A 25820-nucleotide genomic window follows, 5' to 3' on the forward strand; every position below is an offset into this window, starting at 1 on the left:
AAGATATAATGACAAGTTTGTCGAGAGTGTTTTGAAGTTGTAACCACCAGAACAGGTGGTTAATGGGTAGGGTGTATTTAGATTTTCATAAGTGCATCAGTAAGGTACCACATGAAAGGGTATTAAACAAAATAAGTGAGATCAGTGGGTAATGCACTGAGATTTCAATAATCTACAAGAAACAGAGAGTAAGACTCAATGTTTTTTTTCTCTCTTTGAGAGGCTTTGACCATGAGATGCTGCAAGGAAACCTGTTCTGGGCAGTTTAGGAAGGCTGGTTCTGTTCTAGGGTTGGAGCTGGATTCCCTGGCATTTGTGTCTGAGGGGAGGACGTTGTAAAAGCTACGGAGCATTATGGACAATCCCTCTCACCATCTCCATGACCTGCTGGACAAACAGAGGAGCACGTTTAGTAACTGACTGATTCCACGAAGTTGCGCCACTGAATGCCACAGGAGATTCTTTCTTGTATCCCATCTGTACATTGATCTATTACATTTTAATGTACATTTTGTATTATTTTTCATACCTCAATGCTTACATTTTGTATATTAAAGTATATATTTCTGACTGAGCCACCCTGCAACAATAATTTCCTTCAGGATAAATGAAGTCTTATCTTATCTTATTTTTACATTCTAGAACCACTGAGCTAAAGAAACAACACAGTCTATAGTCTCCATAAACCATGATAAAACTTATATGATTATCAGTGCAATTTACATTTCTTGCAACTTGAATTTCTGCTACCTTTCACATTAATTTAAGAAATACTGCATTAAATAATGGACTTGCTCACAAAACTCCCCAATTGAATTAATCTTCATCCAAAGTTACTACTAATTGTACTAATTTTCAGGACCTTAAAAAGATTGAGAGATTCTTGTATTTATTTTTAAATCAATTTTAGTCCTTTAAATTCAGTACATTCATTATAATATTGTAATCAGGAATTCTTAGTAATTTTTTAAAAAGTTTATCAGCATGCAAACAATTTTGGCTCTAAGTTTGCCAAGGATTATTCTTTAAAGCAACATTTTACATTTTAGAAAGAGTACTTTTTAAGTCTGGTTGCAGTGGTTCATGTCAGATATTATGGTCAGTGGATGCTTGGTGTTGCCTTACTTTCATTTCATTGAATTTGTTTGGAAATTCTTATTTATGTTTCTGACCATTAATCTTCGAGAGGTATTTCATTATCTAAAAACAATAGTTCTGTCGATGCTTTTCAAATGCTTCAGTTGATGATATTCAGGTGAAGGTCTTACAGAAGGGTTGTATTTTTCTGATTATGTTTAATTATTATTTCTGTTATCTTCTCTGTAGGTCAAACATGTTAAGTCCTGGGAAGATTTGTTAAGATTCTCTACAGTCCATCACCATCCTGCTTGAGGGATATTTGCTTTCCATGATGTGAATAAGTATCGATGTTTTCCCCAGTGGATGGTCAAGCCATGAAAATGCATAGATCTTCTCAGGTTGCTTTCTGATACTGGACTAAACTGTGCCAGATCTGCACTTGGAAAAACATTTGCCAACAGTAAAGGAATTTCAACCAAACTTGTCTTGGGCTCACCATGAAAGTTCCACCCATTCTTCCTTTGTGTCTGGTGCTGCTCTGCCTCGGGATTTTTTGCTTTGCATCAACTCTCCAGAGCACTATTAAGTTGACAAGAAATCAAAACAAGCAATTAGAAGGAGAGAAAGAAGTACATCATCGACCTAAGCGTGGTTGGGTCTGGAACCAATTCTTTGTTTTAGAAGAACATATAGGACCAGAAGCTCAGTACGTGGGCAAGGTAAGTTTACAGCTGCACATTGTCACATTAATAAATAATTTTTAATGTTATTCCTTTCAAATCACATCACTGGTGAAAAGTTAAATCTAGTTAATAAGTTCTCAATTGTCCTATTCTAACAAATACTTAGCAGACATTTTTTTAGTTAAATGAACCACAGATCACATCCCCTGGATCCAAACTTTGCCATGTCATTTGGCAGATTCCAAAAAAAAAGCCTAAATTTCATGGAGTATACCCCTTTCAACTTAATAATATTTTTCCCACTTTAAGTGATATTTAAAAGCGTTGGATAGGTTAAATATGGACATTTTCCAACTGCATGAGTTGAGTTTACAAGAGTATGTAGAGTTGGAAGGAGATGAATTTTTTTTATTTATAAAGTGAGTTAATTAGAAATAGACTGCACTGCTTGAGAGGGCCGTGATATACAACAGATGTGAAGGTTTAATTGAATAATATTTTTCAAAGAGCTAGCACAAGCATCATGGGTTGAACAGCTTCATTGTGTGCTGTATGATTCTATTGCCTGGAAGTTGATCCCTGGTTGGTGGTACTGATGTCAGTTGAGTGAAATTCAGAGGTAGAATGCAATGTGTGGCGACATGACCTTATAGTGAGCTTAGCACGGCCAACCAAGAATCCATTTTTAGGTATTGATCTCTGATGTTCTAACCTGCTTAATTGTATGAAGTTATTACATTTTTATGAACTTTGCTCAAAATTACCTTTAATGTGTTGCACTAAATTATGTAGTCAGAGTGTTTTAGTCACTTGTTCAAACTTTCTAATACAGTTAATGGATATAAAAACTTTGTACCTGTTGCTTTATATATTTTGCAACTAATTACTGTTCTTGAAACAGAAAATGATTGATATGCAGTAGTTTATTAGTGAGCTTATCTAAAAGCCAAAAATATTTAGTTTTTGATTATGGAACCTCTCATGTTGCTGACATCACATGACTAGTTCATTGCAAATAATGGTGATTCAGTGCCAAAAGTGTGGCAATTGCTGTAGGTAAACATTCACCATTCTGATAATGTCTAATATTCACCGTTGAATGAATATTTATTACTTGTGTAACAAACACACAGTAATAGAGCAAATAAATCAATTTTTAGTAGCTAATGCTGGAAACAATTATAGTAGATACCTGTGGCTGACTATTGAAGCAGGTGTTTATTAAATAATTTGGTGTAGTTAAGTATCTTGAAGAAAATAGTTGTAGTTTATAATGTTTCTTTGATGTATTGTTTTCTTTTGATTCAGTTATATTTTAAGTTTCACGCTGTGCAGTGAAACTAATGTGAGCATTGATAACTGATAAATGAAAAATAAATGAAAAAATGTTTTCTTCTGTGGAATACCATTACCATTCTCAAAAATAAATTTTTATTTATTGTTCATTATTCAGGGTGACAAAACCTTAAATGAAGATTTCAAATACTTCGTACTTCAAAAGTTGATTCAGATGAATACATTAAGTTGCTTTCATCTGCCATATTAAAAAGGGGTAGTGTTTCCTGGATTTCACATTGTTTTAATGACCTCGGTTATTTTTTTCTTCTGTATAACATACCTGGATTCTACATAATGAGATTGCCATTTCCCAGCTTCAACCACCTTTGACAGACCAGTTAAAACACTTTCCCAGCTCTTTGTCCAAAGTAATGAGACAATTGAAATTCACTCAGTCTGACTGAATACATCAACCAAGTCTCAAAAAAGTCTGTGTGAATATTCTTGTCCAAGTAATGTGTCTGGGACTTCTTTTTTCCCAATATGTGCCCTCAATGTCAGCAAGACCAAGGATTTGATTGTGGACTTCAGGAAGTCAGGAGTAATAATAAGCCTTATTCTGATTTACTTAAAATAATCTATTGGTATCTCTTGGTGGATTCTACTAGGAAAATGTTGGACAACTGGGTGTTTTAGAATATAAATTAGAGTAGTATTCATTTGGTCAAGGGAAATATGGAATCAACATAAAACACGCTTATTGTACTGCTCCACAGGCAAAATAATAAATTATTTGAGTTAATCTTGAGTTATTTATTATCAGATGTTAGCTAGTAGTCACTTTCCTACATTTGAGATCTTTGCCATATTTGAAATGACTACTAGCTAAAATGAAGTAAATACCAGATATATATTTTTAAATGATTAATAAATAAAATACAACTGCACTGAGAAATCCAAATTAATGAAATAATATTATTCCACAACATGTTTTAAAACATGATCACATTTAAATATGCATTTCTTTCCATGTGATATAACTATGAGTTAAATTAGTTATATTTGCACTTGTTTTTATGCTAATGGAAATGTATCATACTATAATTGTATTTTCCACTGGTGGCTATGGTTCAAAGTTTGCCTTCACGTTTGGTTGTTTTCTGTTTTATAAATTCTTAGTATTCTCTCCTATCACTAGAACTGGTAATGATAGATTAACATTTTCAGTTTTACTTAACTACCTGGACAACTAAAAGCAGAACATTCCAGAAATACTCTAGACAGCATCTTTGGAATGAGAATTTGACTTGCATTTCAGGTTGGTGAGCTTTAATCAGGGCAATAAAAAGTTATATTAAAAAATCAAGCTGAGGATTAGGGACAGGAGTGGAGATGATAAGAAACAGAGAAACTGAACGAATCAAATGCTACTGGTACCAGCTGAAAGAAGGTGAGAAAGGCTCATAAATCATTGCTTGTCTGTTTGGAGAAGATGTAAATAGAGGGAGCTGAAAGCAATAGAGAGAATAAAAGAGCATGCTGAAATTGTGAGACCAAACTGCTCCAAGTTGATGACTTCTCAATCTGAACTGACTATTCCTCATGTAAACTGGGAAGGTGAGCTATCTAGAATTGTTCAAAGTATGTAGAGTCCTGAGGTTTGTTTTGTGCTTTGTTGAAAGATGAAATGATGTCTTTGATCTTAAGCTGGAGTTCATTAAAACAGTATATGAGACCATAGAAAGAGAACTGTGAGTTGAAGTGGGTTGAAGAATTAAAGTGGGAGGTACGGGGTTACCAAATGGTTTGAATAGGTGTGTTCTGCAACATGGTCGTTTAGGATGCATGTAATTTCTTCACTGTAGAGATCGCCAAATTCACTTAACTCATTTGGAAGATGTATAAGTAAATGGCTACTTCACCCGGAAGGAACATTTAGATCTCTCTATGGTGAAGAGGTGCACAGGTTGCATTGGATAGATCTGCTGCAATTAATAAACCTTCCCCATCGGCTATCAACTGGTAGAACCTTTTTCTATGAGGGTATGTAGAGCGAGCTTGGGTGTTTCTGCTTGGACAGAAGGAGGATGAGAGGCAACTTGATAGAGGGTTGTACAAGATGATAAGAGGCATAGATTGAGGAAAGAGCCAGAGATTTTTTATTCCCCAGGGCGGAAATGGCTAATACAACAGAGCATAATAATTGGGTGAATGGAGGAGAGACAGAGGTAAGTTTGTTACACAGAGAATGGTGAGTGCATGGGCGACCTACCAGAAGTGGTTGAGGCAGATACATTGGGTGCACTTAAGAAGCTCTTGGATAGGAACATGGATGATAGAAAAGTAGAAGGCTATGTAGGAGGGAATGTTAGAGTGATATTAGAGTAGGCTATAAAGTCGACTCAATGTCATACTGTACATGTTGTGGTGTTCTATGCTCTGTGTTCTGATGAGTACCATTTAGGTAAGTTGTTCTGCATTGGCTTCCATCCTCATAGAGCTTCTCTTTGTTTTCTCCAACTTGCACCTCTGCCTATTTCTAACTTTTCCTAGTTCTGATGAAAAGATCATCCATCTGACAAGTTAACTTAATTTCTCTCTGCACAGACACAGCCTGGCTTGTTGAGTTTTTCTAATGTTTGCTGTCTTGATTTCAAGTTTCCAGCATTTGCAGTTCTGCTTTTGCTTTTTTTAAAAATGGCTAAGTGCATAATTGACTGAAGTATAATTCTTCTTTCAAAAAAGAGGCTTGCAGCCAATTATTTAAATAGCAATTCTCAGAATAAAATCCGATTCAAGCTACTTTCTTGGCAAACAAGTGCATCCAGCTGTAGTTGAAATAGACCTCAGTTAAAACACTCATTTAAATATGCAACATCGGTCAAGCAACTCCTGCCATTAATTGTTGATAAGACATTGACTGCAATTATCAGAAATATTTAACAGGTTGTTCCTCTCCAAAAGGACCAGCAGCCACACAGCTAAATACTACAGATGTTGGAAACCAAGTCAAAACAGAAACAAAGCCGATTAGCATTTGTCTGGCAGCTTAAGACCTTATGTCGGCTATTGATGAATATTTGGCTAGTGGAAAAGCTCCACCTAGAATAATTATTTTTTTCTGAGGATACTCCCTTCTGATTGTAGAGAGCACTCATTAAAAAAAAAATCAGAGACTGATATTGTAGGTTTTCTCTGTGCACTACTTGTTTGTTCAAAATGTAATCTTGCTTCCAGTAACATTTAGAACATGAGTGAAATCGTCCGTCTTGTCAATGTACACTTCCATATGTAGATATCCAGAGGCCCAAAGCAAAATGAAAATGGAGAGATCTATGTAATTCATACAAGTGTTTGAAGAATTTTCTAATATTCAACCCCTGTGAACTTCCGAGCAGTTGAAAACAGAAGTGTTAATTTCTCACAGTTTATTCATTAGTGATAAGTAATTATGAATTTTTGGAGTTAACATCTTTTATCACTGAACTAAACATGTACTGTACTGTATACAACACAATTGTCAAATTTGGTCTCTAACAAAATTTGATGAAACTGGTCACAATTTAGTAATCTGATACATTATACTTTACTTTATTGCCGCCAAACAATTGGTGCTAGAACGTACAATCATCACAGCGATATTTGATTCTGCGCTTCCGGCTCCCAGGATTACAAATCGATAGTAAATATTAAAAATTTAAATTATAAATCATAAATAGAAAACAGAAAAATGGGAAGTAAGGTGGTGCAAAAAAACCGAGAGGCAGGTCCGGATATTTGGAGGGTACGGCCCAGATCCAGATCAGGATCCGTTCAGCAGTCTTATCACAGTTGGAAAGAAACTGTTCCCAAATTTGACCGTATGCATAACTTAATCCAGAAATAATTCAGCAGGAAAATCTAGTCCTGGAAAATTGCAAATAAATTGTTAAATCTGCATGTTACCATTTTGTACATAAGGAATTGGGGGCTAAAGGTGATCTTTTGATAAAGCTGGGAGACAGTGTAACTTAATCTTACATGCATGATTATTTCTCTATTTTACTCCGTCCTTTTGCATAACACCCTGGCTTTATATTACTTGCAGTTTAATTGGAAGCCTGCATCGCATTGGAAATCAGAGAATTAAATTTAGTATAACTACAGGGGTTCCCAAGGAGAGAGTGGGTGTAAAATTGTGTTGCGACAGGAGCAGAAACAGCATTAATAGCGTTATAATTACAGCATGAGAGCTATATATAGGTAGTTGGTATCAAAATGTGAAACATGAATTTTTAATACAAGAAATTGGCAAAAAAAAGGTAAATGTGATGGCAAGAAATAGTGGTGACAATTAAAACTATGCAAACATCTTATAGTATTGTAAATAATTACAATAAATTAGGCTTCTGGGTTTGTCCTCTGTAAAATACCAGCCATATATTTAAACTTGTTACCACAAATAGTCACAAACTCCAATTTGATGTGAAAATATCTTAACTTTAAACTACACATGAATAAGCCTGAAGACAAAGTAGACTTTTAGGATGATGTCATACATCATGATTCCAGATATATTGTTATTTATTCTGAGAAATTTATTGTACCAAGTCCGTAGAAGGTCCACTCTTTGGTTGCTACTTTCTAGTTCAATGTTCAGGTCAAAATAAATGTATTAACAAACATAAATGTATGTAAGCTTATATTACCTTGTTTGTTTTCTGAAACCATTTACAATGTAAGAGAAATACAAAACAATTTATGCAAAGCTATACATAAACAGGCAAAGACTGACAAACAGCCAATGTGCAAAAGAAGACGAACTGTGCAAATAAATAATACTGAGAACATCAGTTGTAAAAAGTCCTTGAATGTGAGCTTGTAGGTCATAGAATTAGTTCAGCGTAGTGTGATTGAAGTTATCCACTTTAAAACTAATTATCAAATTAAATGATGGTGGCTAGACTTTGATATTGGGCTTCTCTGTGAAGAGATGGATAAAAGAACTTCACTAATCTAGTTCAATTACCTTTCTTATTTTGCTTTTTTAATATAGGGCTATCGAGTGACATTTATCTCAAAATTGCTTCCCAATCACTGGTACATTTATTCACTTAAGCATATTATATTGTGGACATAATCTTCACTCTCAGTATTCATTGGTCAATGGAATGAATTTCCAAGGCAGTGTGAGACTATATTTTGTGTTTATCATTGCTTATAAAGATTATAATTCTAGATTTGTGTTGCTAGGTCAAGGAGTAGAGGACAATTTTACTTGAATACTTTGGGTGCTCAGAAGCCAAAATGATGTCTTCCAAGTCACAGTTAAAATGAATTTATTAACAAACTACATATGTGTTACCATATGTTACATTGAGATTCATTTTTTTTCAGTTACAAAAAAACAAAGAAGTGCAATAGAATTTATGAAAAACTATAAATAAAGACTGACAATCAACCAAAGTGCAAAAGAAGATAACTTGTGCAAATAAAAATTCAATCAATCAATCAATCAATCAATCCTAAATTATATTCTACCCAAAAAAAATGAACAAAATGGAATAGAGACAACAGGTGTTTTTGTGCAGTGGGAGGGATTTGGGGGTTGGTGTGTCTGTTCCATTTTTTGTTTGTCTTTGGGGGGGGATTTTGGGGGTTGGTGATCCTGCTGCCTTTCTTTTCTTTCTTGGTTTCATGGCTACCCGGAGAAGAAGAATTTCAGGTTGTATATTTTGATAATAAATGAACCATTGAACTTTTGAGCCTTTTGCTTTCATCTGCATTTAACTCAAAATACTACTTTTGTGAAAGATTGGAAAATCGTACCAGGAAAATTGGAAAGGGGATAAATTGGATTGCAGCTGAAAGTAGAGAAGAGAAAACAGGTTACGGAGAAACAGTTAAAGAATGGGACTATTGGGATAATTCTGAGAGCTGGAATAGAGTTAATGGGTTGAATGATCTTTTCATTTTGTTAGAAATACATGAAATACGTGATTTCATAAAATATGTGGGAAGATATTTCTTCACTTGGAGGAAAGTAAATCTCTGAAAATCTCTGCAAGGGAGTTGTGGAGGTTCAGTTATTAATTGTTGAAAATAAACGTAATCAACTGCAATGGGATTACTGCAGGAAAGTGGTGTTGTAGTAGAAACTGAGCTGAACGTGGGAGCAAGTACAGCTAGCTGAATATCACATTCTGTTTCCATTTCTCACATTCTAAGACTCACCACATTACATTTGCTGAATTCAGTTCTACTTATTTCTTAACATTAACTTTTTAATCCATAAATACTGAATAATATGTCTGGATGATATAGCCTGTGTATTGTATAAGTATTCTCATCAATGTCAAAAGATATTTAAGTTGTAAAATCTTGTATTTCTGTGGTGTCCCTAATGCAATGAAACATCATAGGAATATTATTAAACAAAATTTATATTAATGTCATACATTAGCACTATAGTAAAACATTCCCAATGAAACCATCGTGTGAAGATAATGTTCCAAAATGTGGTAAGGAGATTTGAAAAGTCAGGTGAAGAAAATGGAATACCTAGAAAAACCCACGCATTTCATGGGGAGGTTGTACAATTATTTTAAAGAGGATGCCAGGATTGAACTCTGAACTCCAATGCTTGAGCTGCAGTAGAGTTGGGCTAACTGCTATCTACCATAGCACCCATACATGGTCAAGAGTTCCAGCTGTTGTTCAAATCAAACATCATAATGGGGAAGAAATGAGATCTCAGTGACTTTGACTATGGAATAATTTTTGATGCCAGATGCATGGTTTGAGAATCTAGAAACTGCTGATCTCATGGGATTTTCACACACAACAGTCTCCAGAGTTTACAGAAGATGGTGTGAAAACAAAAAAAAATTCCAGCAAGTGGCAGTCCTGTGAGTGAAAATGCCTTGTCAATAAAAGAGGACAGAGGACAATGGCCAGACTGCTTCAAGCTGACTGGAAGGTGACAGTAACACACATAAATTCACTTTACAACAGTGGTGTGCAGAGGAGCATCCCTGAATGCACAATATGTCAAACTTTGAAGAGGATAGGCTACCAGTGCCTCTGTTTCTTCAACAGTCTTGAGAAATTTGACATGCCCCTTAGATACTCACCAAATTTTACTAATGTACCAGAAAAGGCATTCTATCTGGATGCATACTGGCTTGGTATTCCAACTGCTCTGCCTGAGACTGCATTAAAACTGCAGGGTGTTGTGGACAGAGCTCAGAACATCACAGAAACCAGAAATTCTAGGCCAGCTATCCTGACTTCAGTGGTCAGGAAAATGTTGGAGTCCATTATTAATGATAAGGTTTTGGGATTATTGGAGGCACATGATAAAATAGGCCAAAAACAGCATGGTTTCCTTAAGGGGATATCTTGCCTGACAAATCTCAGGAAATAACAAGCACTGGACTTTGTACACTTGGATTTACAGAAGGCATTTGATAAGGTGCCACACATAAGGCTGCTTAACAAGGTAAGACCCCGTGACATTATAGGAAAGATACTAGCATGGATAGAGGAATGTCTGACAACCAGGAGACAGTGAGTGGGAATAATGGGGGCCTTTTCTGGTTGGTTGCTGGTGACTAGTGATGTTCCTCAGAAGTCAGTATTAGGACTGCTACTTTTCACATTGTTTGTCAATGACTTAGATAATGGAATTGGTGGATTTGTGGCAAAGTTTGTGGAAGATACGAAGATAGGTGGAGGGGTGGGTAGTGCTGAGGAAACAATGAGATTGCAGCAGGAATTAAACAAATTGGAAGGCACTGGCAGATGGAATATAGTGTTGGGAAATGTGTGATAATGCTTTTTAGTAAAAGGAACAATAGTGCAGAATATTGCCTAAATGAGGAGAAGGTTCAACCATCAGTGTGCAGAGGGACTTAGAAGTCCTTATGCAGGATGCTAGAAGGTCAATTTAAAGGTTGAGTCTGTGGTAGAGAAGGCAAGTGCAATGTTGGCACTTACTTCAAGGAGAATAGAATATAAAAGCAAGAAGATGATGCTGAGCCTTTATGATACTAGTCAGGCCAAATTTAAAATATTCTCCACAGTTTTGGACCGAAATCTCAGAAAGGATGTGTTGTCATTGGACAGAGTCCAGAGGAGGTTCATAAGGATGATTTTGGGAATAAAGCAGTTAACATATGAGGAGCATTTGGACCTGTACTCACTGGAATTCAGAAGAATGTGGGGGAATCTCTTTGCAACCTACCAAATGTTGAAAGGACTAGATAGGTTGGATGGTGGATGTGGAGAGGATGTTTCCTATGGTGGGGGTTACAGCATCAAAATTGAGCGGTGACCTTTTAGAACAGAGGTAAGGAGGAATTTTTTTTAGCCAGAGAGTATCGAATCTGTGGAATGCTCTGCCACAGACTGCGGTGGAGGTCAAGTCTGAGGGCATACATAAGGCAGGAGCTGATATTTTCCTGATCAGTTAGGACATCAAAAGATATGGTGAGGAGGCAGGTGCTGGGGTTGAGTGGGATCTGGAAATCTGGGATCAGCCCTGACGGAATGGCAGAGCAGACTTGATGGGCTGAATGGCCTAATTCTTCCCCTATGTCTTATGATCTTATAGTCTTACGGATTGGCTGAGTGGTAAGAGACAAAGAGTAGGAATAAAAGGGGCCTTTTTGTTGCACAAGGGTCAGTATTGCGACCGATTCTTTTCATGTTATATGTCAATAATGTGGATGATGAAACTGATGGCTCTATGGCCTGGTTTGCAGACAATAGGAAGATGTTTGGAGAGCTGGTAGTATTGTGTAAATAGGGTGTCTGCAGGAGGACTTAGACAGTTTGGGAGAATGGACAAAGAAGTGAGAGATAGAACATAGTGTAGGGAAGTGTATCATCATGCACTTTCGTAGAAGGAATAAAGGCACAGACTATTTTCTAAATGGGGGAAAATTCAAAAATCAGAGATGCAAAGGGACTTGGAAGTCCTCGTGCAGGATTCCCTGAAGGTTAACTTACAGGTTAAGTCAGTGGTTGAGCTGAAAGAAGCTGCAGAGCTGCTATAAATTTAGTCGGATCCATCTTGAGTACCAGCCTACAAAGTACGCAGGACTTCTTCAAGGAGCAGTGATTCAGAAAGGTAGCATTCATTATTAGGGACCTCCAGCACCCAGGACATGCCCTTTTCTCACTGTTAACATCAGGTAGGAGGTACAGAAACCTGAAGACACATACTCAGCAATTCAGGAACAGCTTTTTCCCCTCTAATTCCTAAATAGACATTGAACTCGTGAACACTACCTCACTTTTTAATATATTTTATTTCTGTTCTTTGCAGGATTTTTAATCTATTCAATATACTTATACTGTAATTAATTTAATTATTTTTTATTACTAATTTATTTTTTCTCCTATTTTATGTTTTGCATTGAAGTGCTGCTGCTAAGTTAACAAATTTCATGACACATGCCGGCGATAATAAACCTGATTCTGATTCTGGTAGAAAGGCAAATGCAATATTAACATTCATTTCAAGAGGACTAGAATATAAAAGTGGCCAAGTGGTTAAGGCGTTTGTCTAGCGATCTGAAGGTCGCTATTTTGAGCCTTAGCCGAGGCAGCATGTTGTGTCCTTGAGCAAGGCACTTAACCACACATTGCTCTGCGACGACACTGGTGCCAAGCTGTATGGGTCCTAATGCCCTTCCCTTGGACAACATCGGTGCCGTGGAGAGGGGAGACTTGCAGCATGGGCAACTGCCGGTCTTCCATAAAACTTTGCCCAGGCCTGCACCCTGGAAACCTTCCAAGGGGCAAATCCATGGTCTCATGAGACTAACAGATGCTTATAAGAATTTAAAAGCACAAATCTAGTACTGAAGCTTTATAAGGCACTTGTCAGACCCCATTTGGAATACTGTGAGCAGTTTTGGGGCCTATATCTAAGAAAAGTTAAGGTGGCATTGGAGAGGGCCCAGACGATTGTCATGAGGATACTTTTGGGAATGAAAAGGTTAATGTATGAGGAGTGTTTGATGGATCTAGGTATGTACTTGGGGGCGTCTAGGAAAATGAGGGGGAAATCTCATTGAAACCTATCAAATATTGAAAGGTCCGGATAGAATGGATGCGGAGAGAATGTTTCCTATTGTGTGGGAGTTCAGGGAAGGTGGCATAGACCCTGAGTAGAGGGACATCCATTTAGAACAGAGATGAGGAAGAATTCCTTTAGCCAGACCATAGTGAACCTGTGGAACTCTTTGCTACAAATGACTATTCAGGCCAAATGTTTGGGTATATTTAAAGCAGAAGTTGATAGTTTCTCGATTAGATAGGCTGTCAAAGACTACAGGGAGAAGGCAGGAGAATGGTGTGAGGGAACATAAATCAGCCATGATGGAGCAGACTCAGTGGGCTAAACAGTCTAATTCTGCTCCTATGTCTTATGTCTTTAAAGCCTCTGTTTAGAAGATGTGTTGCAATATGATGCCAGAGATGAATTCAAAGGATTATTTTACCCACTAATCTCTTATGATGGGTACAATTCATCCATAATTCCAATAAACCCTTTAGCATTCATTGAACAGACAGAAAACAGCAGACTGCATTGACGGAGATAATGATTGCATGAATAGGAATGGAGCTGTATTGAGACTTATATCCTTGGTATTAGATACATAGGTTGTTTGTACAAATTAATTACTCTAACATGGAGCTTAAAGCACCAGAATTTATATTGGGAATTCAAACATGGGGGCCCACAAGCCCAGTAGGATTTGCTATCTACTCATTTTAATGGGCAGAAAGACCTTTGAGGGTTGACTGATCTTCAAACTTGAAACTATTTCAAGCAGGCAAATTGGAAGAAAAATCCTTTTTTCATGCTTGTACTGACACCTGAGTCATTCTGCCTAAGTCAACTAATTTAAAGGTAAACAACAGGAATTCTGCAGATGCTGGAAATTCAAGCAACACACATCAAAGTTGCTGGTGAACTCAGCAGGCCAGGCGGCATCTCTAGGAAGAGGTACAGTCGACGTTTCAGGCCGAGACCCTTCGTCAGGACTAACTGAAGGAAGAGTGAGTAAGGAATTTGAAAGTTGGAGGGGGAGGGGGAGATCCAAAATGATAGGAGAAGACAGGAGGGGGAGGGATAGAGCCGAGAGCTGGACAGGTGATAGGCAAAAGGGGATATGAGAGGATCATGGGACAGGAGGTCCGGGAAGAAAGACAAGGGGGGGGGGACCCAGAGGATGGGCAAGAGGTATAGTCAGAGGGACAGAGGGAGAAAAAGGAGAGTGAGAGAAAGAATGTGTGCATAAAAATAAGTAACAGATGGGGTACGAGGGGGAGGTGGGGCCTTAGCGGAAGTTAGAGAAGTCGATGTTCATGCCATCAGGTTGGAGGCTACCCAGACGGAATATAAGGTGTTGTTCCTCCAACCTGAGTGTGGCTTCATCTTTACAGTAGAGGAGGCCATGGATAGACATGTCAGAATGGGAATGGGATGTGGAATTAAAATGTGTGGCCACTGGGAGATCCTGCTTTCTCTGGCAGACAGAGCGTAGATGTTCAGTAAAGCGGTCTCCCAGTCTGCGTCGGGTCTTATCTCCCTTACCACCATTCAGGGCCCCAAACAGTCCTTCCAGGTGAGGCAACACTTCACCTGTGAGTCGACTGAGGTGATATACTGCGTCCGGTGCTCCCGATGTGGCCTTTTATATATTGGCGAGACCCGACGCAGACTGGGAGACCGCTTTACTGAACATCTATGCTCTGTCCGCCAGAGAAAGCAGGATCTCCCAGTGGCCACACATTTTAATTCCACATCCCATTCCCATTCTGACATGTCTATCCACGACTTCCTCTACTGTAAAAATGAAGCCACACTCAGGTTGGAGGAACAACACCTTATATTCTGTCTGGGTAGCCTCTAACCTGATGGCATGAACATCGACTTCTCTAACTTCCGCTAAGGCCTCACCTCCCCCTTGTACCCCATCTGTTACTTATTTTTATGCACACATTCTTTCTGTCACTCTCCTTTTTCTCCCTCTGTCCCTCTGAATATACCTCTTGCCCATCCTCTGGGTCCCCCCCCCTTGTCTTTCTTCCCGGACCTCCTGTCCCATGATCCTCTCGTATCCCCTTTTGCCTATCACCTGTCCAGCTCTTGGCTCTATCCCTCCCCTTCCTGTCTTCTCCTATCATTTTGGATCTCCCCCTCCCCCTCCAACTTTCAAATCCCTTACTCACTCTTCATTCAGTTAGTCCAGACGAAGGGTCTCGGCCTGAAACGTCGACTGCACCTCTTCCTACAGATGCTGCTTGGCCTGCTGCGTTCACCAGCAACTTTGATGTGTGTTAATTTAAAGGTATCTAGCCTCTGTTTGACTATCAGCCTGAATACCTTAATTGAAGTATCCTTTAAACATTACCTTCTCTCAGGAAAGGAAAAGGAGGTAAGGTAATATTAATGACGACTAATGTATTTCTCTATTGGTAAATTGATTTATTATTGTCACATGTACACCAAAAACTTTGTTTAGCATATTATCTATACAGATAATTTCATCAGTACATTGAAGTAATACAAGAGAAAACAATAACAGAATACAGAATAAAGTATAACTGAGAAAGTGTAATGCAGGTAAAGTGTAATAAGGTACAAGGCCATAACAAGGTAGACTGAGTTCAAGAGTCCATCCTATTATATTAGGGGAGTATTCACTATTCTTATAATAGTTGGATGGAAGCTGTCCTTGAACCTGATGTTACTTGCTTTCAGGTTTTTACATCTTCAGCCAAAGGCAAAATAAGGAAATGGTTATTTACATGTTGACACAGAGAACAGGGAGCCGGCTGGTGGTGTAGTGGCATCATTTGGAGCAAGAGGTCCCGAGTTCGAATCCAGCCGGCTCCCTTGCATGCTCTCTATCTCTACCTCGACCTCGTAAAAAAAAAAACCTGGAGAGTTTTCAGATGCGCAAGAGATGCCGTATGATGAGTATACCAAAAAGGTCGGTGCAAAAAGCTTGTCATGATGGCTCCCCGACAACTCCACCAGGAGTTAATAGTGCGCACACACACAGAGAACAGAATGCTTTTAGAATAAATTGCATCATTAATTTGTTTCTATTCCATATAAAGTAAGCACCAAATAACAGAATAAAGGATGTGTGGCTTCCCCCCTCCTCCCCGCCCCCCCCCCGCTTTGCCGTTCAATCAGATATTGGCTAAAACTCTATCTCAACTTCTTTTAACACCCCTATTCCAAAGCTCTTGATTTCCTTAGTATTCAATATATAATGATTTCAATATTCTTAATTAAACTCAACAGAGTAACTTGTACTATAGAGCAGATAATCTCATCTGTTTACAATCAGTTTAGTGAAGAGATCTCTCTTCACTCTTAAGTTATTGATACAAATTTATGTGCCATTTGTGCATTATGATAATATGTGGCAATTAATGTTCTCTCCCAAAATTGGGTTCCAATGATTTCAATAGTCCTGTATTTCAGAAACGAAAATCAGCATGTTTATGTTATCGCATGGCATATTTAGCATGTACAATACAATTTCAACACAAATATGATGGCAGAACATAGTATTAATGTCGGACTCTTGGCAGTGTGGAGTATCAGAGGGATCTTGGGGTCCGAGTCCATAGAACACTCCAAGCTGCTACGCAGGTTGACTCTGTGGTTAAGAAGGCATACGGTGCATTGGCCTTCATCAACCATGGGATTAAGTTTAAGAGTCGAGAGGATATATCACAGCTATATAGGATCCTGGTAAGACCCCACTTGGAGTACTGTGCTCAGTTCTGGTCACCTCACTACAAGAAGGATGTGGAAACTATAGAAAGGGTGCAGAGGAGATTTATACAGGTATTGCCTGGATTGGGGAGCATGCCTATGAGAATAGGTTGAGTGAACTCGGCCTTTTCTCCTTGGAGTGGCAGAGGATGAGAGGTGATAGAGGTGTATAAGATGATGAGAGGCATTGATCGTATGGATAGTCTGAGGCTTTTTCCCAGGGTTGAAATGGCTAACATGAGAGGGCACAGTTTTAAGGTGCTTGGAAGTAGGTACAGAGGAGATGTTAGGGGTAAGTTTTTTTATGCAGAGAGTGGTGAATGCATGGAATGGGCTGCTGGCGATGATGGTGGAAGCGGATCTTTTAAGAGACTCCTGGATAGGTACATGGAGCTTAGAAAAATAGAGGGCTGTGGGTAACCCTAGGTAATTTCTAAAGTAAGTCCATGTTTGGCACAGCATTGTGGGCCAAAGGGCCTGTATTGTGCTGTAGAGTTTCTATGTTTATAATCACACTGGCTTAAGATTCACCTGTCTGGGGACATAACATTTACCTTGCTAAGCCATACATGAATTTTTTAAAGTTTCAGGTTAGCAACAACATCCCACACACAATGACTCAGATTTCCCATCAGTAATCAGTCACAAAGAAGACAATCACAAAAGACTCTTTCAATGCAGAGCTCTTGAACTCTCTGACAGTCCCCACTGTAGATATTCCAATATTCCAAATGCATTCCAACTGCACTCCATAGCTGGACTTCTCCTGGAGTCCAGCAATACAGAGTCAAGCACCTTCAGTTCTCCAGCAATCACATCAGGAAATCCACTTAATTAAACCATGTAAGTCACTTATTTAACAACTCCATTTATATCAGTGCCTGAAAGATAGAGGGGTAATATTTGCCTTGTTTTTATTGTTGAATTAATTGAGAAATAAAATCTATTTTATGATCTGCTAGCTTTAGTGTTTTACATTTTAATTTTAATTTCTGATATACTTTTTAAAGAGTTTTAGTGGTAATGTTAATTTACATTAGTTTTTGAATGTAAGAAATATTTACAAATACTAATTGTTTCGCAACATTGACACCTGGTTCATTCTAGCTTCTCAGGTTTGTTCAGGCTGTGCTCTATAAGTTGGGTCTTGCCAATATTATGAAGCTAGTTTTGCTCAGGGAGATTTGCTCCAGAGAATGGAAGTTAGCAGATAAGTTTATGGCAAACACTTTGTACTCATTATTAAACCTCAAAGTGCTCGAAGTACAGAGAGTTAGGTAGTTATTGGGAGGGAAAAATAGACTCAAACTTCAGCCACAGCTGAAGCATCTGAATGGCAGCATCTCTGTCACAGTCATAGCCTAGTTCAACTGAACAATTTTTGTTTTGAAATTTACTTGTGCTGGAAGAAGTTGTTCCTTAATTGCTCAAGCCACAAGCTGTCAGTGATCATAAAGTATTTTACTACAAGAAAGGAGGTTGCCATTCCTCCACTACCTATTGGCTGTCTCTTTCTCTGTGTTAAATAATCCCCTTATCGATATCCACTTGGAATTTTATATGAAATTTGTTGTATTTCTGCACGATTTCAGGATCTGTCTGGTTAGGATTCTTGAAATACTCAAACGTCTGAAGGAAAGCACCTTTTGTTTTGGTATTCTGTTTCAATAGCTCTTATTGCTTTGAGTAGGACTTTATAACAGTAGATGTAAAAAGGTTAAAGTTTTAATTAAAACCTTGTTAGACATATTGAGTGACCTTTTACATGCTCGACCATTGCAACAGCTACAGTAGCGGCTGAAACACAACTCAAGCAACAGTGGAGCATCGATGTTGTATTTTTGTTGGATCTTTGCTGAAAACTCTCATTGCACCCAAAGGCCAGGGGATCTGGAAAATGTGCTCCCCAATAAATTCTGCCTTAAGGCCAGGCTTAGATATCAATTGTTCAATAGTTGAATGGTTCCATTTAATATCAGTGAGTGTATATAGTATACAATGTGAAATTCTTACTCTTCACAGACATCCATAAAACAGAAGAAAGCCCTAAAGAATGAATGACATAAAAACATTAGAACCCCAAAGCCCACCCACCCCCTCCCATGTACAAGCAGCAGCAAAGCATTAACCCTCCCCCATTCCCTCCCCCTACTTCTTCCAGCAGGAAGCAATAGTGCCCACAGTCCACCAAGCAAGCAATAGCAAAATCCCCAAGAGACCATGATCTGCAGTCGAACAAAAAACTACAGTCCATAACTCAGCATTTTCACATGCCACAGGCGCCCTCCCCCTCCCCACTCCCCCATCCCCCTCTCCCCCTCTCTCCCCCTCCCCCCTCCAGAGAGGTGTCATCTTTTCCACAGTGAGAGGCAGACCAACAGAACAGCAGTCACATATCTATTTGGTCCAGTATTATAGCTGAGAGGTGAGGATCAGTTGAAGGGAAGTTAGCATTTGTGTTCTCCATGTGATCACATGGGTTTCCTCCAGTTTTCTCCCAGATCCAAAGGGTGAGCAGTTTGGGCAGCTGCAAACTATTATCAACAGAAACTTGAAGGGTAGGTGTAGGTATTGATGATAATGTAAATGGATGGTTGATCACTGACAGGAACTCAGTAGGCCAAAGGCCTTTTGCCATGTTCTGAGAGAGGAAAAAAAAAATGGTTGGTGTTTTGATGGAAATTGTGCAAGGAAGAGCAGGGGATGAGCTTGTTCGTTTTGGAATGGATGGGAGATGGACATGGATATGTGCGGATATGTAGCTAGCAAACATCACAGTCTATTGTTGAACTTGTGAGCTTCTATTGACTTGGGAATGACCCTCAAAGGGTACAGTACTTCAACACACAAAACAATCATGCCACACACCCCTATAAAAAACCAATTTCCTTTTGCATTAATACTGAATAATGAATTGTATTAGTCAATTACATTTCGACACAACATCAGCTAGGTTCTGGGCTTTCACTATTATTCTCCATTGTTTATGGTAAAAAAAGGGATAGAAATCCTACGTCTTTGACCTCAAGGAGCCGTGGGTGTAAACTGGAAGGGTCATGCAAATTCCTAATTTGCTGCCAAATAAAAACATCTCTGAAGAGATCTACTTTGAGATTATACCAAACCTCCACTGGGCACTGGGAAAGTGGCGAGAGGTTATTTTAAATTTAAATCACTTAACTCCCAGTTATGTGCTTGATCACTCCTCAGTAAGCAATAGTGTGGTAGAACAAAGGAATCTGGAAATACAGATCCATAATTCCTTGAGGATGGTGTCACAGACAGATAGAGTCATAAAGAAAGCTTTTAACACATTGGCCTTCATAAATCAATGTATTGAGTACAGGTTGTAGATGTTGAGATGCAGCTCCTCAGACACTGTGTTAGGGATCTGGAGCTGCAGCTTGATGACCCACTGCTTCTTAGGGAAAATGAAGAGGTGATAGACAGGAGCAACAGGGAGGTAGTCATCCCTAGGCTACAGGGGTCAGAAAACTGGGTGACTGTCAGGGCAGGGAAGGAAAATGCCCCGATAGTGGAGAACACCCCAGTGGCTGCCCCCCTCAGCAACAAGTATTTGTTTTGAATGCTGTTGAGGGGGATCACCCAACAGGGGACGGTCACGTTGACCGGGTCTCTGGCATTGAGCCTGGCGCTTTGTGCAGGAGGGAAGGAGGGAGAAGAGGAATGCAGTAGTCATAGGGGATTCCATAGTTAGGGGAACAGACAGGAGATTCTGTGAGCCTGATAGAGATACCCGCATGGTGTGTTGCCTCCCAGGGTGCCAGGGTACGGGATGTCTCAGATTGGGTCCAAAATGTTCTGAAGGGAGAGGGTGAACAGCCAGCTGTCTTGGTACATGTTGGTACCAATGACATAGATAGGAAAAGTGAGGAGGTCCTGAAAAGAGATTTCCAGGAGTTAGGAAGGAAGCTGAGAAGCAGGACCTCCAGGGTAGTAATCTCAGGATTGCTACCTGTGCCACGTGCTAGCGAGGGCAAGAATAGTAGGATCAGACAGATGAATGCGTGGCTGAGAGACTGGTGCAGGGGGCAGGGCTTCAGATTCTTTGGATTATTGGGATCTCTTCTGGGGGAAGTATGACCTGTTCAAAAAGGACGGGTTACACCTGAACCCGAAGGGAACGAATATCCTGGTGGGAAGGTTTAATAGAGCTGTTAGGGAGGGTTTAAACTAATTTGGCAGGGGGGATGGGAACCGGAATGATAGAGCAGAGGAAGGGGAAGACAGAAATAAATCTAAGATAGTGAGCAGTAAAGATGTCAGGAAAGACAGACAGGTAATGGAGCAAATTTGTAGCCATTGGGATGAGTTGCAGTGCAATAAAGTTGCAGTGCAATCAAAGCAGAAAGTAACAAATACTGGCCTTAAGGTGTTGTACTTAAATGCACGCAGCATAAGGGATAAAGTGGATGATCTTGTCGTACAGCTACAGATTGGCAGGTATGATATTGTGGCCATCACTGAGACGTGGCTAAAGGATGCATGTCTCTGGGAGCTGAACATCCAAGGATACACGGTGTATCGGAAGGATTGGAAGGTAGGCAGAGGGGGTGGCATGGCTTTATTGGTAAGAAATGATATTAAATCATTAGAAAGAGGTGACATAGGATTGGAAGGTGCAGAATCTTTATGGGCTGAGCTGAGAAATCGCAGGGGTAAAATAACCCTGATGGCAGTTATATACAGGATTCCTAACAGCTGCAGTGATGTGGACTACAAATTACAACAGGAAATAGAAAAGGCTTGTCAGAAGGGCAGTGTTATGATAATTGTGGGGGATTTTAACATGAGAGTGGATTGGGAAAATCAGGTCGGCGCTGGATCTCAAGAGAGAGAATTTGTAGAATGTCTATGAGATGGCTTTTTAGAACAGGTTGTTGAGTCTACTAGGGGATCGGCTGTATTGTGTACTGAACCAGAGGTGATTAGAGAGATTGAGGTGAAGGAACCCTTAGGAGGCAGTGATCATAACATGATTGAGTTCACTGTGCAATTTGAGAAAGTGAAGCCGAAATCCGATGTGTCGGTACTTCAGTAGAGTAAAGGAAATTACAGTGGCATGAGAGAGGAACTGGCCAAAGTTGACTGGAAAGGGACACTAGCAGAAAGGATGGCAGAACAACAGTGGCTGGAGTTTATGCAAGAAGTGAGGAAGATAAAAGACAGATAGATTCCAAAAAAGAAGAAATTTTCGAATGGAAAAAGGAAGCAACCATGGCTGACAAGAGAAGTCAAAGCCAAAGTTAAAGCAAAGGAGAGGGCATACAAGGAAGCAAAAATTAGTGGGAAGACAGAGAATTGGGAAGTTTTTAAATGCTTACAATGTCATGGTCCGGTCCGTGATATCCGCATTCCGGTTCATGGTCCAGTCCATGTTTCTTATTCCAGGTTTTCCAGTTTTCCCCAGTTTCTGTTGAGGTAGCTGATTCGTGTTTGGGCTGGCTTCATAAGTAGCTTCAGGATTTAGCCTCTGGTTGCTGGATTGTTCCTGTTCTCACCCCCTGTCTGAATCCCTTCTCTGCCCCATCCTCCTGAAGTCTTGCCATGCCCCTGCAACCTGTGTCTGAAGCCTTGCCTCGCCTGAAGCCTTGCCTCGTCTTGCCTTGCCTGCACCGCTGTCCAGTTCAATTGCCGGAGCACGATAAGGAACTGTCTATCATTGTTTTGAACTGTCTTTGTGTCCACACCTTCGCTAGGTAGGTCCAGCCGTTTGCCACTACTTAGAGTTGGGAACCATCTGTATCCACGCTTTCATTAGGTAGGTCCGGCCATTTGGTGCTACCTAGTGTTGAGAACCGTCTGTGTCCACGCCTTCGCTAGGTAGGTCTGGCCATCTGCCGCTGCCTTGTGTTGGGAACCGTCTTGTCGTATTCTGCATTCTGTGTAATGTGTCCCGACCCTATGTCCTGTTTCCAAGGAGGGGTCCTGGTTCTGTGTTCCATGTTCCTGTCTCTCGAGTCCAAGGCTCCATGTCCACATGCTCTAGACCAAGGCTCCGAGCATCCAGTCCACATCCAAGGCTCCAAGCGTCCAGTCCTCGTCCAAGGCTCTGAGGTTCCTGTCTCCCAAGACTACGTCATGTCTTCGCCTAATTCTGGAGTCCGAGCCCGAGTCTAGACCCAGGTTTCGGGTCCTTGTCCAGTCTCTGGTTCAGAGTCCAAGCCCAGGCTCCTAGTTCCAAGTTCCATGTCCTGGTTCCACTATTCTAGTCAAGTCCTAACCCAGGCCCTGTATCCTTGTCTCATCCATGGTCTGTATCATGTCCAGCATCGTTTCTTCCTGTCATACCTTGCTACCTTGATAATCCAGTCCTGTTCCTAGTAGTTCAATGTCTGTCTTGCATTTGGTTCTGCGCCATCAATGCCCCCCACACTATGACATACAAAAGGAAACTAAGTAAGTCATTAAGAGGGAAAAGATGAACTATGAAAGGAAGCTAGAAAACAATATCAAAGAGGATACTAAAAGCTTTTTCAATTATATAAAGAGTAAAAGACTGGTGAGAGTAGATATAGGACCAATAGAAAATGATGCTGGAGAAATTGTAATAGGGGATAAGAAGATGACGGAGGAACTGAATGAGTATTTTGCATCAGTCTTCACTGAGGAAGACATCAGCAGTACACCTGACACTCAAGGGTGTCAGGGAAGAGAAGTGAGCAGTCACAATTATGACAGAGAAAGTAATCAGGAAGCTGAATAGTCTAAAGGTAGATAAATCTCCCGGACCAGATGAAATGCACCCTCGTGTTCTGAAGGAAGTAGCTGTGGAGATTGCGGAGGCATTAGCAATGATCTTTCAAAAGTCAATAGGTTCTGGCATGGTTCCGGAGGACTGGAAGATTGAAAATATCACTCCACTATTTAAGAAGGGAGCAAGGAAGCAAAAAGGAAATTATAGACCTGTTAGCTTGAAGTCGGTGGTTGGGAAGTTGTTGGAGTCAATTGTCAAGGATGAGGTTACGGAGCACCTGGAGTCATATGACAAGATAGGTAGAATTCAACATGGTTTTTTGAGGAAATTACAAGTAGGCTAGACAAGGGAGATGTAGTGGATGTTGTGTATTTGGATTTTCAGAAGGCCTTTGACAAGGTGCCGCACGAGGCTGCTAAACAAGGTAAGAGCCCATGGAATTACGGGAAGGTTACATACTTGGATAGAGCATTGGCTGATTGGCAGGAAACAGAGAGTGGGAATAAAGGGATCCCATTCTGGTTGGCTGCCAGTTACCATTGCTGTTTCACAGGGGTTTGTGTTGGGGCCGTTTCTTTTTACATTGTACATCAACGATTTGGATTATGTAATAGATGGCTTTGTGGCTAAGTTTGCTGACGATACAAAGATAGGTGGAGGGGCCGGTAGTGCTGAGAGAGTCTGCAGAGAGACTTGGATAGATTGGGAGAATGGGCAAAGAAGTGGCAAATGAAATACAATGTTGGAAAGTGTATGGTTTTGCACTTTGGTAAAAGAAATAAATGGACAGACTATTATTTAAATGGGGAGAACATTCAAAGTTCTGAGATGCAACAGGACTTGGGAGTCCTCATGTAGGATACCCTTAAAGTTAACCTCCAGGCTGAGTCGGTTGTGAAGAAGGCAAGTGCAATGTTGGCATTCATTTCTAGAGGAATAGACTATAGAGCAGGGATGTGATGATGAGGCTCTATAAGGCACTGGTAAGACCTCACTTGGAGTACTGTGTGCAGTTTTGGACTCCTTATTTAAGAAAGGATGTGCTGATATTGGAGAGGGTTCATAGAAGATTCACTAGAATGATTCCAGGAATGAGAGGGTTAACATATGAGGAGCATTTGACCGCTCTTGGACTGTACTCCTTGGAGTTTAGAAGAATGAGGGGGGACCTCATAGTGTGACAGGATCCTGAATTACCCCATTAACTGTGCTTTTGAAAAGAGAGAGGGAGAGAGTTATTTACCACCAACATCTTGTTTTGAAAGAGAGAGAGAGATGGAGACTAACTGTTGGACTGTCACTTTAAGGAATGAGAAAGAACTGGTTAACTGTTGGATTTCTGCTGAAGTGGAGATAGCACCGAGCAGCTCGTAAGTTGCTATGGTGATCGAGGACGTTATTTAATGCAGGGGTCCCCAACCTTTTCCGAAATGCGGACCGGTTTCATGTTGACAATATTCTTGTGGACCGGCCGACCTGCGGTGTGGGGGCGGGTGTAAAGTTGCCAAGAAACAGGAGTAGCAGTCAAATACGTTGGGTTTACCCGGAGAAAGACTACAATGACCATGAAGCCTTGCGTGGGCACCAGTGCGCATGCGTAATTTGCGCATGCGTGTACGTGTCAATGTTTCTCTACAAATCGTTTTTGGCGATTCTGTTCGGGGGTGGGGGTGTGGGTGTTAATCACGAACGCAATATAGATGATGTGGCTAATACACTCAATTTCGTTTCTAAAAGGGTTTATCTAATGAATTTAATATTAAACACACAGCGCATATTTTCCTTGCATGAATATAGCGATAAGTCAATTATCAGGAGAGCTTGAAGTAAGTGTCGAACGAACTTCCAGTAGAAGTGGTAGAGGCAGGTTTGATATTATCATTTAAAGAAAAATTGGATAGGTATATCGACAGGAAAGGAATGGAGGGTTATGGGCTGAGTGCAAGTCGGTGGGACTAGGTGAGAGTAGCGTTCGGCATGGTCTAGAAGGGCAGAGACGGCCTGTTTCCGTGCTGTAATTGTTATATGGTTATATAAGTCAATAGCATCATAACATTTTAAGTAACATTTTTAATGTTAGACACACAGCACATATTTTCCCCGTATGAACATATAAAATCATTGCAACACACCAATATCGCTGAACCAGCGGGAGCCCTGTGCTTGTTTCCCTGCAACAAGATGGTCCTATCGAGGGGTGATGGGAGACAGTGAAACTCAAAGGGGGTTCCTTGTGTCCTGTCTGTTCTACAATTTAGTTTTCGTTGCA

General features: G+C 40.0%; 1 protein-coding gene across 1 annotated transcript in view; it reads left to right on the top strand.

Annotated features, from left to right (window-relative positions):
* The window catches only part of LOC134357707 (cadherin-18-like), a 261240-nt gene that overhangs the window by 66788 nt on the left and 168632 nt on the right, over nucleotides 1-25820 (top strand). Inside the window, exon 2 of the mRNA XM_063069328.1 lies at nucleotides 1327-1799. Coding sequence (XP_062925398.1) covers nucleotides 1578-1799 — 222 coding nt within the window. The 5' untranslated portion in view covers nucleotides 1327-1577. The remainder of the gene's footprint in view (nucleotides 1-1326; nucleotides 1800-25820) is intronic.

Source organism: Mobula hypostoma, chromosome 17 (assembly GCF_963921235.1).
Source record: "Mobula hypostoma chromosome 17, sMobHyp1.1, whole genome shotgun sequence".
Classification (NCBI taxonomy): Eukaryota; Metazoa; Chordata; class Chondrichthyes; order Myliobatiformes; family Myliobatidae; genus Mobula; species Mobula hypostoma.